This window comes from Anastrepha obliqua, chromosome 2 (genome assembly GCF_027943255.1).
Source record: "Anastrepha obliqua isolate idAnaObli1 chromosome 2, idAnaObli1_1.0, whole genome shotgun sequence".
Lineage (NCBI taxonomy): Eukaryota > Metazoa > Arthropoda > Insecta > Diptera > Tephritidae > Anastrepha > Anastrepha obliqua.
In genome coordinates, this window is record NC_072893.1 from 61,907,956 (window position 1) to 61,923,041 (window position 15,086).

Below are 15,086 nucleotides of genomic sequence, written 5' to 3' on the forward strand. Positions count from 1 at the left end.
GATGAGGTGGAATCATCTCAGCACCTTCTCCTTAGCTGCCCTGCTTTGGCGGGGCTAAGATCTAGGCATCTTGGCTCTTACTTCTTTGCCACGCCTGCTGATATAGCTGGCACTGACATTTAAAATCTGATGAATTTCATCAGCAGCACAAAGCGGTTGACGCAAACATAGTCATAGTTCGTAATCCGTACGCTCCTAACCATCCCATCACCACCTCTCCCCGCCTTCTCCCTGCATCCCATCGGTCTTTCCCTTTCACCTCACCTCCTTCATAATGGTACCATTGTAGTCATTGAGCAATTGCTCTGTGAGTGTCCCGCATTTGCTAGAGCAAGGCTACGCATTTTAGGTTCCGATGTCATAAGAACAAGTAAAATTCGTTCTCTCAAACTGGAGGATATTTTCAGATTTATCAAAGAATCTAGAAAATTCTCACATATCTATCCTATCTTTTTTCTTTTGTCATAAAAATGTCAAATATCTTTTCGATTTTTGTTGGTTTTCCTAGTAGTAAATTACTTAGGATAGCAGGAATATATGCAGATATCAAACTAATAAGCACGAACTAACAACATCCCTTGAAAATCTAATGAAACATGTTTTGATTGTTGGGCAAATAAATTCTATTAATTATTTATAAGGATCGATTGTAAGATTGGCTGTATGGTCCATAGATAGTCAACATATATACATATATATACACATATATATTGGTATTATGTATATATATATACATGTATTCATCCTTTGTTGGTAGTTTGGCTAAACTCTCTTTAATTTGGGGGGCGTGTCCTGATGTTTTTCCACAAACCGAGACAAGTATAGTTTTGTGCTGTTCAGCAATTGGGTTCTTATGAACAGCTTTTTCACGCCAGTCGTTCCTTTCTCGTGGCGACCGGCGCAAGTTGGACACACCAAGTGAAGCCAAGTCCTTCTCTACCTGATCTTTCCAACGTAGGTATAGCTCTTATAAGAAATTTTGCCCGAGCGATTAAGTTTTGCGGCTCGCACGATCTTTTCCAGCATCAGGTTAAAGAAGTCACACGACAGCGAGTATCCCTGTCTGAAAACTCGTTTGGTATCAAACGACTTGGAGAGGTCCTTTCCAATTCCCTCCAATTATTTTGCATGGCCGTATTAGTTTGCGGGGATGCCAAGTTCAGACATTGCGGCATGTAGGCATTTTCCTTTCGTACTGTATAATGTAGCTCAGCCGGCAGTCCGTTGGCTCATGCGAATTTGTTGTTTTTTAGCCGGGGTAACGCTATTCTCACCTCGTCATGGTCGGATAGCTAAACGATAATCCCATTGTCAACGACTGTGGCATCGCGATCGAAAAGTATTCCCTCTCTAATTCAAGCACGGTCTGGATGTCAGCACCAGATCGTCGTCTTTGTTCTTACAAAAAATTGCCTCTGTCATGAAACCTACTATAAGCCGCCGAACTTTCTAATAGAATTTCCGGGCGTTTTTTTGATCCCACATGGCTCGCGTTGCACCCGATCTCAGACAGTGGCCCTCTAGGCGGCATCCTTTCTTTCCGCGGCGGCATGACATTCCTTGTTACACCAATTGTTTTTTCGGGTTCACCGAAAATCAGCTTTTACATTCAGAAATGCTGCTATTAGAAACAATTTTTTTTATCATTTCGTGGGGTTTCTCCGGGCACAGCCAAATGGTAGTCACGCATCAACGCATTCGGCTAAGGCGGCCGCCTAGAGAGTTCATAGTGAAATAAAAATCGATCAAAATGACGTGGTAACGCTCACAATGTAACGGCTGTAATGGTGGCTTCATGCTTATTTTGGAGAAATAAGAGTCCAGAAGTGTAGCGTGACCCGAATCCGAATCAAACAGTCACTAGTTGTGTGTGACGACTACTGGATTTACTGATCCCAACTGCCACAATTTCGCTTATTAATAGTCATAACCGCCAAGGTGAAATTTGCTTTAACTCAAATGATGATGCTACTTCGACAATGAAAGTCAAAAAATGTATAGCTTAAATTCTAAGCCCTGTGTGAACCCCTTTGTCTTCTTCTTCTTAATTGGCGCGATAACCGCTTACGCGATTTTGGCCGAGTTTAACAAAGCGCGCCAGTCGTTTCTTTCTCGTGCTAACCGGCGCCAATTGGACACACCAAGTGAAACCAAGTCCTTCTCCACCTGATCTTTCCACCGCAGAGGAGGCCTTCCTCTTCCTCTACTACCACCAGCTGGTACCGCATCGAATACTTTCAAAGCCGGAGCGTTTGTATCCATTCGGACGACATGACCCAGCCAACGTAGCCGCTGGATCTTTATTCGCTGCGCTATGTCTATGTCGTCGTAAAGCTCATACAGCTCATCGTTCCATCGTCTGCGATATTCGCCGTTGCTAACGTGCAAAGGTCCAAAAATCTTACGCAGAATCTTTCTCTCGAACACTCCAAGCGTCGCTTCATCGGATGTTGTCATCGTCCAAGCTTCTGCGCCATACGTCAGGACGGGCATGATGAGAGTCTTGTAGAGTGTTAGTTTTGTTAGTCGAGAGAGGACTTTACTGCTCAGTTGCCTACTTAGTCCAAAGTAGCACTTGTTGGCAAGAGAGATTCTACGTTGGATTTCAAGGCTGACATTGTTATCGGTGTTAATGCTGGTTCCTAAATAAACGAAGTCTTTTACAACCTCGAAATTATAACTGTCTACAGTGACGTGGGTGCCGATACGCGAGTGCGCCGACTGTTTGTTTGAAGACAGGATTACTTCGTTTTGTCCTCGTTCACCACCAAACCCATTCGCTTTGCCTTATTTTAAAATTTAAACTTATTTATAAAAATGCATTTTTTGTTCTTCAAAGATGTGTACTACTCCCCGCTCCCTACAACTTTGTCTTATATTTTTGGTCGTATTGGTATTCTGCGTCGAAAAATTTCTTGCATTCAATTCAATTAACGAACGAACACAACTTGTCATCTCTTGCGATCAACAGCTTTCTGGAAAACTGTGTATCTGAATATTAGGCTCGAACACATTGGTTCAGCTCGGTAGCGATCTCCTGTGATGGTCTTACCAGGTTTATACTACGAATAATATACCACTCCTGTACAAGAAGACACAAACAGGGATTCAATTCTTCCAAAAATGGACTTCTCTTTCTCAAATAACCAATAGACTGCGAACGTTCCAGACAATAACAAATTATATATTCCAATCTTGACGTACGGCCTCAAAATGAAAATAACGGATGATCAGATTGAAGGTACTTTTCCCAATAGGGGTTTTTTTTTGACAGATCGCGCGTGACTACTGTCATATTAAATACATATCTACTTTTTTCAGTATTCATCGACATTTCATCATGGACGCCTCATCAACGTAAACAAATCGTACATTTATATTACGAAAATTGAGGCTCTGTGAAAAGTACTCATCGGGCGCTCAGGCCAACTTATGGCACATGGCTACATAACCGTCCTACCGCACGCACTATTCGGCAAACCATCAGCAATAATAAATGAATAATTTAATAATGGGAATAATTTTACATTATTGTATGATACTCTGCCGATTGGACCAGGTACAGCCTGAAGTTAAAAGAATATTGCGGCTGTAAATGAGACTTTTGCTGCAGACCCGAAATAAACGATTCGGCGCCGATCTCAACAACTTGGTGTATCTTATGGCAGTACTTGGGGGATTTTACGTAAAGATCTTGGTTTGAATGCGTATGAAATACAGCTAATTCAAGATTTGAAGCTGGCCGATCTTCCAAAGCCTCATAATTTCACCCATTGAGCTTTTGAAAAACTCGACGAAGATCCGCATCTTGGCACCTGAATTTTGTTCAGCTATAAGGCTAATTTTTGGTTTAATGGCTACGTTAATAGGCAAAATTGTCGTATTTGGGCTGAATAGCAACCCGAAGTCATTCTAGAATAGCCATTATATCTACTGATAACAGCTGTTTATCGTGGCCTATGGCTGCAGGAATCATCGGCCCGTATTTCTTCAAAGAGGAGGCTGGCGCCAATGTAACAATGAACAGCGAACGCTAGTCGCTCGCCCTGATATACAACATTTTGCTGCCGGAAATTGAAGCCCGTGATCGCCACAACATTTGGTTCCAACAAGACGGCGCTGGAGCTACTTGCCATACACCCCGTGAAACAATGGATTTATTGCGTCGTCGTTTCGGTGAACAATTTGTTCTCGTCTCGGGCCAGTGGATTGACCACCAAGATCGTGTGATATCACACGTTCGAACTTTTAATTGTGGGGGTATGTAAAATCTAAATGCTTTGTGGATAAACCAGTTTCGATTGAAGCATTGGAAGCCATGAAGAAAGGGTCAGAGACCTAACATGGAAAATGAGTCCAAGCACACGAGCCACCCTAAGATTTCTGTGTCAGTCGACCTTAGATACAGAGATACTTTGGGCAACATTATATTTCAATAGTGATGTTTTTGGAAAGTGGGAGTATATGCAGGTAGAACATTTTACACTGTTGGCCACCTAATAAAGAATGAGAGATATAGAGGGGACCTCACTTCTTTCTACTTCTTCTTCTTTCTACTACACCCTCCATTATCACAAAAAATATACTTAGTTCGTAAAAGTTTATTTATGTACATATATTTTTATTATTAAATAAGTATGTAAATAGCTTAATGTAAACTAAACTATGTTAAACAACATCCTGTTAGTCAGTATGGGTTATTACAGCAGCAGTTCGTGATCAGCGAGTGTTCATAACATGATTTTGCATATAACAGCGCGCAGTCGATGTAATAACATTGAGGTGGGCGCAGTTGTGGCACTGAAATTAAGAAGAATATTTTTTTTTGATATTTTTTATTTATGACAAATTAGATATATTTTGATATTAAAAAATATTTAATTTACAAATAAATATTCAAAGTTCACTTTTTTTACTGGTATTATCAACGAAGAAGAACGAAATGCAAGCCAGTTACTTGAGAATTATATGAAAAAAAAAATATTGCGAATTCTACTCACCCGGATAATTGCAACAGCAGTCATCGTGCAACATTTTGTGCGAACAGTAGCTATAAACAGAAGCATCACAGAGCGGGCAGCCGCCGAGACCGTTTAAACCTCCGCCACCACCACCGCCGCCAAGACCGTTGAAACCCCCACCAGCACCGCCGCCAAGACCGTTGAAACCCCCACCGATACCACCACCGCCTCCAATGGGACCAGTAAATTGTGGTGGGTATTGTCGTAGTACCGCATTGCTTGCAGCTGCCAAGGGAATAGTTTTATTGGTTTCGGTTGAGTTCATTTCCTTTAATTCTACATTCAGAAGGGGCGAAAAAGTGACGATAGAGAAATTCAAAATAAAAACAGTGGATAAAAGTAAATAAAAATTAGCAAATATTTAAAAGTAGCTACTCCGTATAAATCTGTATAAATATGTACTTAAGAGTATTACCTAACAGTTCATTGCTGTTCTGCTCCAGCAGCTCAATTGTGCTACAGCTCAAGACATGCGCCAACAGTAGCAACAAAAGCAATTTCTTTGCGTTAATATTTCGCAACATATTTGCCAAATGATTACGTATGTTTGTTTGTTTGTTTGTTTGTATGTATGTATGTAAAGTATAAATAAACTGCCTTAACCCTCTCTTACTCCCAACGTTGCCGCGTTGGTGTCTGCTTGTTAAGCCGGTCTGAATCTGTTGAACGTTGAATTTTTGATGTCTACGCGCCGCTAAGCCGAAATTACGTCTGTCGAAGCCATTCATTGCCGGCATGTAAAAATTCCAAAACTTACGAAACTTTAGCATCTGGGAACTTTCTTCACTTTTACTCGCACTCTCACGTGGCTGGTCGAACCGGCTGTGCGGCACGCGGGCCACTTAGTATTCGTCGCCTTCTAAACTGGTCCATTACCGTCATCGTTGATTATTTCATCGACTGGCGCTGGCCATTACTAGGTGGTACACTGCGTTTTTTTTTCTTCCAATCATGTTTTTGAAATTTTGTTTTTTTTCCACATTCGTATATATTTTCGGTAACTCTTATGACCTGGCTTATTGATCACTTTCTTTCTTTTGCTCTGCCGCAACTATTTTTTATTATTAATTTTTAATGTTGGCACGCATGTGCTCACGCACGCGTTTAGTCTGAAGTGTTGAACGCGCTGCTATTGAAATGGCATAGCGCCTTTGTGGGCGCTGACATCAATATAAACATACGTACATGCGTACACACATACATACATACAACAAAGCGGTTTTTTACTGCAAGTGTCGATTTTTTCCACTTCAGTTTTTTCCCTCAACATTATTGAAAACGAAAGTGAGGCTGCGCTGCGGCAGCTGAGTGCGTGAGTAAGCTTTTCTTGTAGTGTCTGTCATCTTGCTTGTGTGGCGTTGAGTGGCCACACTAGAAATTGGTTTTCAGTTTTGAGATTTGATTGTGCCGTGAAGGCGTGTGTTTGCTTTTTATTTTCACCTTTTGTTGGTCAAGTTGAGCCAACAAATTTCGATTTATTAGTAAATTAACATTTTTATGCAGTGGCTGGTTTATTTTGTGTTTTTGTAATTGAGTTTATATTACTGTATATGCGCGTCATCAAAAAAAAAAAAACAGATGATGTTTAGGGCGTTCAATTTATGTGAGACAGGAAGGAGGCACACACCTCAATTTGGATGAGTAGCTTCACTGCAATGGAAGCCTAAACAACTCAGCAAATATGTTCAATAACTTTTATTTGAAGGAAGAAATCGTACTAGTTGCAGGGCGAACAGAATTGTACCAGTTGCAAAATTACCAATGAGAAATTTATGCAAAACAAATATTCTTCTATTATCGTAAATACGAATACTTCAAACATTATTATTCACGAAACGAGAGTTAGTGGAATATAAATATTGCTGGGGTCAACGATCGGCTTTTTGGTTTGTTTATTCTGAATTATATCATTAACTGGTATCATATACAGGGTCCGGCACTCAAAGTGTAACCAATTAAACAGGCCATAAATTTAGTTTGGAAAATTACTTTTATTTATTTCAAAGTAAAATAGGTGTGAAAATAATAATTACAAAAGTCAGAATCAATTTACTCTTGCTCGAAATGATCACCTTTTGCCTTGGCGATCCTTGAGACGGTCCAGAAACGAGTCGCAAGCTGCCGGAAAGTGACTTGCAGGTATTTTGGCTCACCCGCGGGCAATAGCTGCTTTCAGCGCGTCGAAACTGGTGAATCTTTTAGTTCGGACTTTGCTTTCCAAAATGACCCAAAAAGAATAATCTATTGGATTCGCGTCTGGTGAATTCGAGAGCCGTTGTGTGGCGGCTATGAAGTCCGGAACGTTGTTTTTAAGCCATTCTTGGTTCACTCGAGCTTTGTGAGACGGTGCGGACTTCTGTTGAAACGTCCATGGTCTGCCACCGAAATATTTGTTGTCTGCCCACGCCTCCAAAGTAACCTTCAGAATATATATATATATATATATATAATTGGCGCGTACACCCTTTTTGGTGTTTGGCCGAGCACCTCCTCCTATTTGTGGCATGCGTCTTGATGTTATGTTGTTCCACAAATGGAGGGGCCTACAGTTTCAAGCCGACTCCGAACGGCAGATATTTTTTTGAGGAGCTTTTTTATGGCAGAAATTCATTCGGAGGTTTGCCATTGCCTGCAGAGGGGCGACCGCTATTAGACAAATGTTTTTCTTATTTTTGGTGTTTCACAGAGATTCGAACCTACGTTCTCTCTGTGAATTCCGAATGGTAGTCAAGCACTAACCCATTCGGCTACGGTGGCCGCCAGCACAATACTTTCCCGATAATATTTCGCATTTACCTTGACGCCAGGCTGACTCGATGACTCAAATTATCGTATGAGCGGGCGGTCAAATAAACAATATTGTTTTGGGAGTTTACGAATTGCTCAATTTGAAAATGTTTCTCGTCAGAATGTTCGGAAATTGACCGCGTGCAGCTAAGCGAAGAAACTCCTTGGCGCTCTCAAGTCTGACTTTTTGCTGCTTTGGTGTGAGATTATGCGCCTTTTGGATCTTGTAAGGCTTAACTTTAGGATGATTTTTAAGTATGCGTCGGATGCTACGGTCAGATATTTTCAGTTCTTTCGCCATTTGATTGGCACTTCGTCGGGGATTTCGCTCAAGTCGCTTCTTCACTTTTTGAACCATTTCACGTGACGTTGCAGTCTTTTGATGACCACCTCCATGACTTTTCGCGATGCTACCAGTGTCATTGTAACGAGTAATGGTGCGATAAACAGATATTTTATTTACTTTAAGGTGCTCGAGCTCAGGAACAATAGCTGGTTGTGATTTTCCTACCAAAAGTAATGCAATCGCACTATTACTTTTGAAATCCCTTACTGATTTTCTTTTTTCGCGTTTACTCTTGGCAAAATGCTTCCGCGAGCTTGTAAACAATACTCGGGGCTGTCATTTAGCCATCTAACAGACAGCTGATACCCGTGCATTAGAATTCCTTTTCTTATTAAAATGCATTTTTTGTTTTAAACTTTTAATATATGAATACTGATAAACTTGGAGGGTCTGAAAAAAACAAAAAAAAATATTAGTAAGGCGCAGACTTCTCGCTATAATGTGAACTATGATGGTTGAAAACGTACAGTGCCTCAAAAAAGTATTCGGATATTCGAATTTTCCTAATCTTTGTGAGCTTTGGCCTGCTGCACGTGGAATCTCCATACATTTCGATCGTTTGCTACTTTTTTCTAAGTTCATTGTTGCCCTGCTCTTTCGCGTCAGCCCATCTTGTCCTCGGTCTTCCTCTTGCTCTATTGTTGAACGCTCTGGCTTTCACAATTTTCTTCTGCGCTCTCGTACCGTCCATTCTTGTTACATGACCCAACCAAGATGGCGCGCTTTGTTCTTGAGAAGCTAACAGCTTCTCTTAGAGCACGATTGGCAGATTTCAAGTGTATAATACACCACAACGGCATGCTCTGTGGCAGCATCGAAAACAGCGCAGCAATTCGACAAGGATGTTTACTTTCGCTGATACTCTTTCTCATCGTCACTGATGGCATCCTGCACAATTCCATAGATGGCAAGAGAAGGGGCATCTACAAGTTGAAGATGTTACCTCCTAGGCAGTGTAATATCTACTGAGAATAGTGCGGGAAAAGATATCCTAGCCAGAATAAATAAAAAAACTGACGCGTGTGTTCAGCTGCGTCCAATATGGTACTCATCACAAATATCCTTCCAAGTAAAAATGAAACTATTTAAATCAAATGTCATCTTAGTACTGCTGTGTGGATGCGTTACTTGGCTTGTAACCGACCATTTAACCACGTATTCTCAACGCATTGTTGCCAAATGCCCTCAGCAACTATGAGTTATATAAAAAGTGACACTTGCAGCCAATGGCCGATCATATGCAATTACGAAAGCTGAGGTGGATAGGCCACACTGCGAAAAGATGTAACGGAAGCCTGTCGATGTCGACAAGCTCTTGATTGGAACCCCCAAGGAAGCCGCAAGATGGACCAACCTAAGATAACATGGAGGAGATCGCTACAAAAAGTCGATGTCAATAAGTCGATGTATGCGAGAAAACGTGGAACGCACTCTAATTGCTAGCCAAAAACAGGATTAGGTGGAAATGTTTTATTGAGGCCCTATGCTCGATTGGGAGATAAAGGCTTGATGAAATATGAACTTCTTCATCAGGTACTCGGCACCAGAATTCTGCCCGCTCATTTCACACGTTCCCACACACTCGTCCAATCAGTCCTTGTTCAGATGACAACCAAGTAACTTGAACCTCTGAGTTAATTTTTTTTTGTATATCACCAACATAATCTCTGTTTTTTCATAAAAATGCGCTGTTATGACCCATGCGATGTTAGCCAATCAATTGATTCTTTCAAATTCGCTGAAAGCCGGTTAACAGTATGATGTTGGTCACACCTCTGGAAACCGGTTCACCAGAGGAAAGTGCCTGGTGAAGTCAGCTTGGTTCAGTGTTGAATCCACCAGAGAAAATCTTAGTAGAGATACTTCTTTATTTATGAAGAATATTTAAATTAGTCTCTGCGTTGAAGTTGAGTCGCCTAAACGTGTGGCTTACTAAACTCCATGTAAACTCAATTCAGCAATACGATGCTGCCAGAAACATAGCAAGAGCAATCAACGAAATCGTTAACTGGCCAACTGTAATTCACCCACAATGACAGTGCTGCAATACTTTAAGGGGGGTGCCTGCTTTAGAGGCTTGAAAAAATTCATTTTTTTTGCATAAATGTCTTCCCAAACTATCCAAGAATGTGTCCTCAAAATTTCAGAAACAAATTCAAAATATTTTCGGAGTTACAGAAGAAATTGTGAGCAAGCGTCGAGCAGGTTTTACAAGCGGCCGGATCGCCCGAAATGCGATTTCTCGGTTTTTTATTTTTACGATTTTTCCTACTTGGCGGGAAAGATAGGGAAAAAGTTAAGCGTCCTATCGAAACGAGATAACATTGATTGTGTTTGGAACTAAATTATCTTCTAGTTGAACCTAAAAACCTTAAGAAAGTTATGATTAACCCACTTTTTAAACAATCTAAAATGAATTTGTTTTTCCAAAAAAATGAATTTTTTTTAATTAGCGATAAATTGTTGAATTTCTCACTTTTTGTTTAATTTCCTTGGTTTAACTAGAAGCTATACTATATTAAAATAAACATTTTTTTTGGTTCTTGGTTTCTGATGAAAATTGCGACCTGCACCTTTCCCACCGCACGACACATGCACACTCGAGTCGCCTCGGCAAAATGCTTGTACGAGGCATAATATGACATATATTTAATGAAAAAATGTGAGAAGACTGTTGAAATATCTAACAATAAAACCAGAAAGTTTCGTTTTAATAGAATATTTCTTTCCTTCCCAAAAAAATCCACGAAAAAATCGATTTTTTGAAGCCCCTAAAGCAGGCTCCCCCCTTAAAATGATAATACGTTTTATTGCTATACACCTAGCAGTTGGCAATATAAGTTAACACAGTCAATATTCGCTGTTCATAAAAATGCAGAAACAGCAAAATCACATTTTGTGCGAACGAAAGTGATCGCGACAAAATGTGAAGAACCTTACTTACCTGTTCCATTTACAATTTGACGATTAGCCAATATTTACTTACTTCCAGCAACAACAACAACAATAATAGTAATATTGAATTACACAAATAAGAATTTAGTAAATAAGCAATTTTATTGTAAATTGTAGCAGAATAAGAATTTAGTAAGTAAGCAAATTGTATTAGTAAGTAAGCAAAATTGTATTAGCGAGTAAGCAATTTTGTACTATTTAAGACATCAGTAAATAAAGTAATCAGGTTCAGTCAAACTTAAAATTCATTTTCAATGGTCGTGGCCCGCAGTCGATAACTTATATACGCCTTCAAACGAAAACCATTGACTTTTTATCGCTGAAGTTGAGCGATTGTAATAAATAAATCTCGATAATATTTATTACATAAGTAAAAGGCTTAAACTAAGCCCTCGGCAAATCTTGTACCAGATTTATTTATACACTTGCTCGCCATTCAAATGGGAGCACTCGTACGCGAGTTTACAAGCAGTTGTGCAAGGTTTCTTAGCCTGCAGCTGTTTGCCAGACACTCATAGGCCACCGTCTTTTTGCCCTCATCAATGCCGTAATATTTGTTTTTATTATGATTAACAGCAGCGAAAGTGTGCATACTTGAGAGTCTATAAACTTTGCAAACAGCAAACATATTCGCGTCTGGACTCGCATGCCCATGTTGTTGGTTCTGCTTCAATGCATAGGTAGGTAGGTATGTTTTTAATCTTATAGAAAATTTCATATCCAAGTACTAATACCGGAAATTTGCCATGCGAAAAACGGCTGCTTCAAAGTGAAATGTCAACTGAGTGGTTACTATTTGTTTATTTAGGTCACTGTCCACTAAGTAACCATTGCGTTTTGCTGATTTTGCAAAAAACAGCTTAGGATTTATCTCGAAAAGCTGAAATTTTTAAAAATAAGAAGAACTTTGTTGGCCCCTTCTTTTAGAAAAAAATAGTCTAGCTAGCACATGGGCTGAAAAGTGACGGGCCTAACTAAAATGTTTTTTTTCTTCAAAATTTGCTTTATTCATCAACGTAATTTCCGTCAAGAACAAGAAAATCATTGCAGTGCCGCTCTAATATTCCAGTACCGCTTTTGTAGAACGAGTTAAATTTTTTTTATTTTTTCAGCTTCACTGATTATATTTCCATTCGAACGAATTTTCTTATTGGCGAGCATTGTTTTTAGATCTGCGAATATCCAGTAGTCGCTGGGAGCCAATTCTAGTGCATGCGGTGGATGTGGCAGCAATTCACAGTTCAATTCATGTAGTTTTGATTGACTTGTGACACGGTGCGTTGCAATGTTGAAACAACATTTTTTCATTGCGGGCGTTTCCTTGCATTTTGGGCCTTGAAACGCCTTTCCAGTAACGCTATATAATATCCACTCTTGATTGTATTTCAATTCGCAAGACAGCCGATGAATATTAGAAAAAGATACATCCCAAAATACCTACACCATAACTTTTCCAGACGATTGGTTTGCTTTCGAACGCTTTGGACGAGGTTCACCAGTTGCTGTCCACTGAGATGACGATCGTTTTGTTTCCGGAGTGAAGTGATGGATCCATGTTGCATACATTGTGACATATCGATGCAAAAATTCGGGTTTTCACGTTTAAAAACGGCCAAGCACTACTCTGAATCATAAACCGGCTTTTTTTTTGTTCAACAGTGTACAAACGTGGCATCTACTTTGAACAGAGCTTTATCATATTCAAATGCTCATGCAATATGAACCCAACACATTCTTTTGAAATCTTTGTTATGTCAGCTAACTCACGCAACTTTTCTTTTCGATCATTCGAAACGATTTTGCAGATTTTTTCGATGTTTTCTGGTGTTCCCTCCTCATTTGGGCGTCCACTGCGTTGTGCATCATCGGTGTCTCTGCGACCACGTTTGAAGTCAGCAAAACATAGTTTTTTTGTTGTTTCTAATAGAGCGGAGTCCCTATAGAAGTTCTCAAGCCATTGCTTGGCTTTAACGGTATTTTTCCCTATCAAGGAGCAGTGTAAAAATAAAACACGAAACTCTTTTTGATCTATTGTTTTGAAAATAACAAAAGTAGCGTCGCTCTGCACACTAACTCACAAACTAATGAACAGAATATCATGAAATTTTAAGAGCTGTCTTTTTATGATTAGCGCTAAATGAAAAAGTGATGAATGCAATAAAACTAGTGCCATCCATGTGTTAGGCCCGGGACTTTTCAGATATTTAGGTATTATGTCGGTTTTGTTGTTTGCTCTTGTAAAAAGAGTCTCGCACAAAAATCTGTGATTGACTTTAGAATTAAACAATCGAAGTACACCATATGCTTTTGAGAAAGGCGTTGATGTGCAGAACTTTTGTAGTAACAAAAATGCTTTATATATATATATAATGGGCGCGTATACCCTTTTTGAGTGTTTGGCCGAGCTCCTCCTCGTATTTGTGGTATGCGTCTTGATGTTATGTTGTTCCACAAATGGAGGGACTCAGTTTCAAGCCAACTCCGAACGACAGATATTTTTATAAGGAGCTTTTTCATGGCAGAAATACACTCGGAGGTTTGCCATTGCCTGTCGAGGGGAGACCGCTATTAGAAAAATGTTTTTCTTCATTTTGGTGTTCCACCGAGATTCGAACCTACGTTCTCTCTGTTCTCTCTGAGTTCCGAATGGTGGTCACGCACTAATGCATTCGGCTACGGCGGCCGCCTTAACAAAAATGCTTTACTTGTCAAAATTTGTCTGTGCTTATTAATTTTCGACCCATTTTTCAACAATATCCGAATTTAGGTCAGAGATACAATTGTTTTACTAAACTTCCAAAAAGAAAATTAATGAAATATGAATGGCATATAAAATTCACAGGCTAATAAAGCTTACGCCCAGAATAAACTGTATTTAGATATGCAAAGTTCCGAATTATTACATTATAAGGAAGCGATAAATAAATAAAGGATTCTGGTTTCCCGTAGCTCTGTAAGCTGAAATGTAAACTAAGGGCTTGAATGATCTTTGGTTTAAGCAGAAAGTTGATCTGCACAACACATCAGGACAAGCAATCGAGTTTTTCTGGCGCTGGCGTTAGTAGTTTTGTCATCAGTTGTCTTGCCCACTTGCGAGCGGCGATTTCATTTGATTTCAATATTAGAAGAAAAAACAAATGCAGAAGTGATATAGGATCTTAAAGTGAATGCCATTCGGATAAGAGACTTCCAGTTGTCGTGTGCGTCTTGATGTCTGATCCTAAAAGTGGAGCAACCTGCAGAAACCGTTTGCATAATCTTGAGGAATTGAGTGCAGCGCCAAAATGAATCCAGTCATGGGGAGCTACAAAAATGAGACCCTACTGTGCAAATAATAATAATTTTTGTTTTTCTTTGAATTCATGAATTAATCAACATTTTTTTGATGACTTCATGCTTTTTTAAAATAATGCTATTTTTGGTATTCGCTTTCATTATTTCTATTTTTCATTACCGTTTGTTACCATTTTCAGTTTTATTATGGCAATTACCATGGCGTGCTCTTGTTTTTCTTTGTTATTTTTTCTCTTTTTTTTTTTTTTGTAATTATTAGCAATACATTTTCGTTGAGTCGTATTGTTTGTATGTGCATTACTTTTTAATATACCGTAAGTGCAATCATCCATTAGCCGTGATCGTCTAGTGGTTAGGACCCTACGTTGTGGCCGTAGTAACCCAGGTTCGAATCCTGGTCACGGCAGTGTGGCACTTAGTAATAAGTCGAACATTAAATGGATGATTTTTTTCTTATATTTTTCGTGTTTTTTTACTTTCATTTAAATTCAATTTATTCAATTTTCATTTTCTATAGAATTTAAATTTATATTTGATCTAAGAAATGTTCCGGTGTTTTTTTTTTCATAATTATGTGCATTATAAAATATGAAAAATCTAAGTATATGCCTCAGTGGCGTCAGTCGGTTCATGACGTTTGGCTTCATTTAGAAATTCATTGACGAGTCTTGACCGATGAAAGT

The 15,086-nt window shown here is 39.4% G+C and overlaps 1 protein-coding gene and 1 non-coding gene across 2 annotated transcripts; one reads left to right on the forward strand and one right to left on the reverse strand.

Annotated features, from left to right (window-relative positions):
- Positions 1-4,687: 4,687 nt before the first annotated feature.
- LOC129237006 (small cysteine and glycine repeat-containing protein 4) lies at positions 4,688-5,545 on the reverse strand. Its single transcript, XM_054871358.1, has 4 exons — positions 5,437-5,545; positions 5,136-5,297; positions 5,001-5,099; positions 4,688-4,800 (listed from the first exon to the last, which is right to left on the reverse strand). The coding sequence occupies exons 1-4, from the start codon at positions 5,543-5,545 to the stop codon at positions 4,688-4,690; spliced, it is 483 nt and encodes a 160-aa protein (XP_054727333.1).
- Positions 5,546-14,737: 9,192 nt separating this feature from the next.
- Trnah-gug (transfer RNA histidin (anticodon GUG)) lies at positions 14,738-14,809 on the forward strand. Its single transcript has one exon. It is a non-coding gene; the product is annotated as a tRNA-His (tRNA).
- The last annotated feature ends 277 nt before the right edge of the window (positions 14,810-15,086 follow it).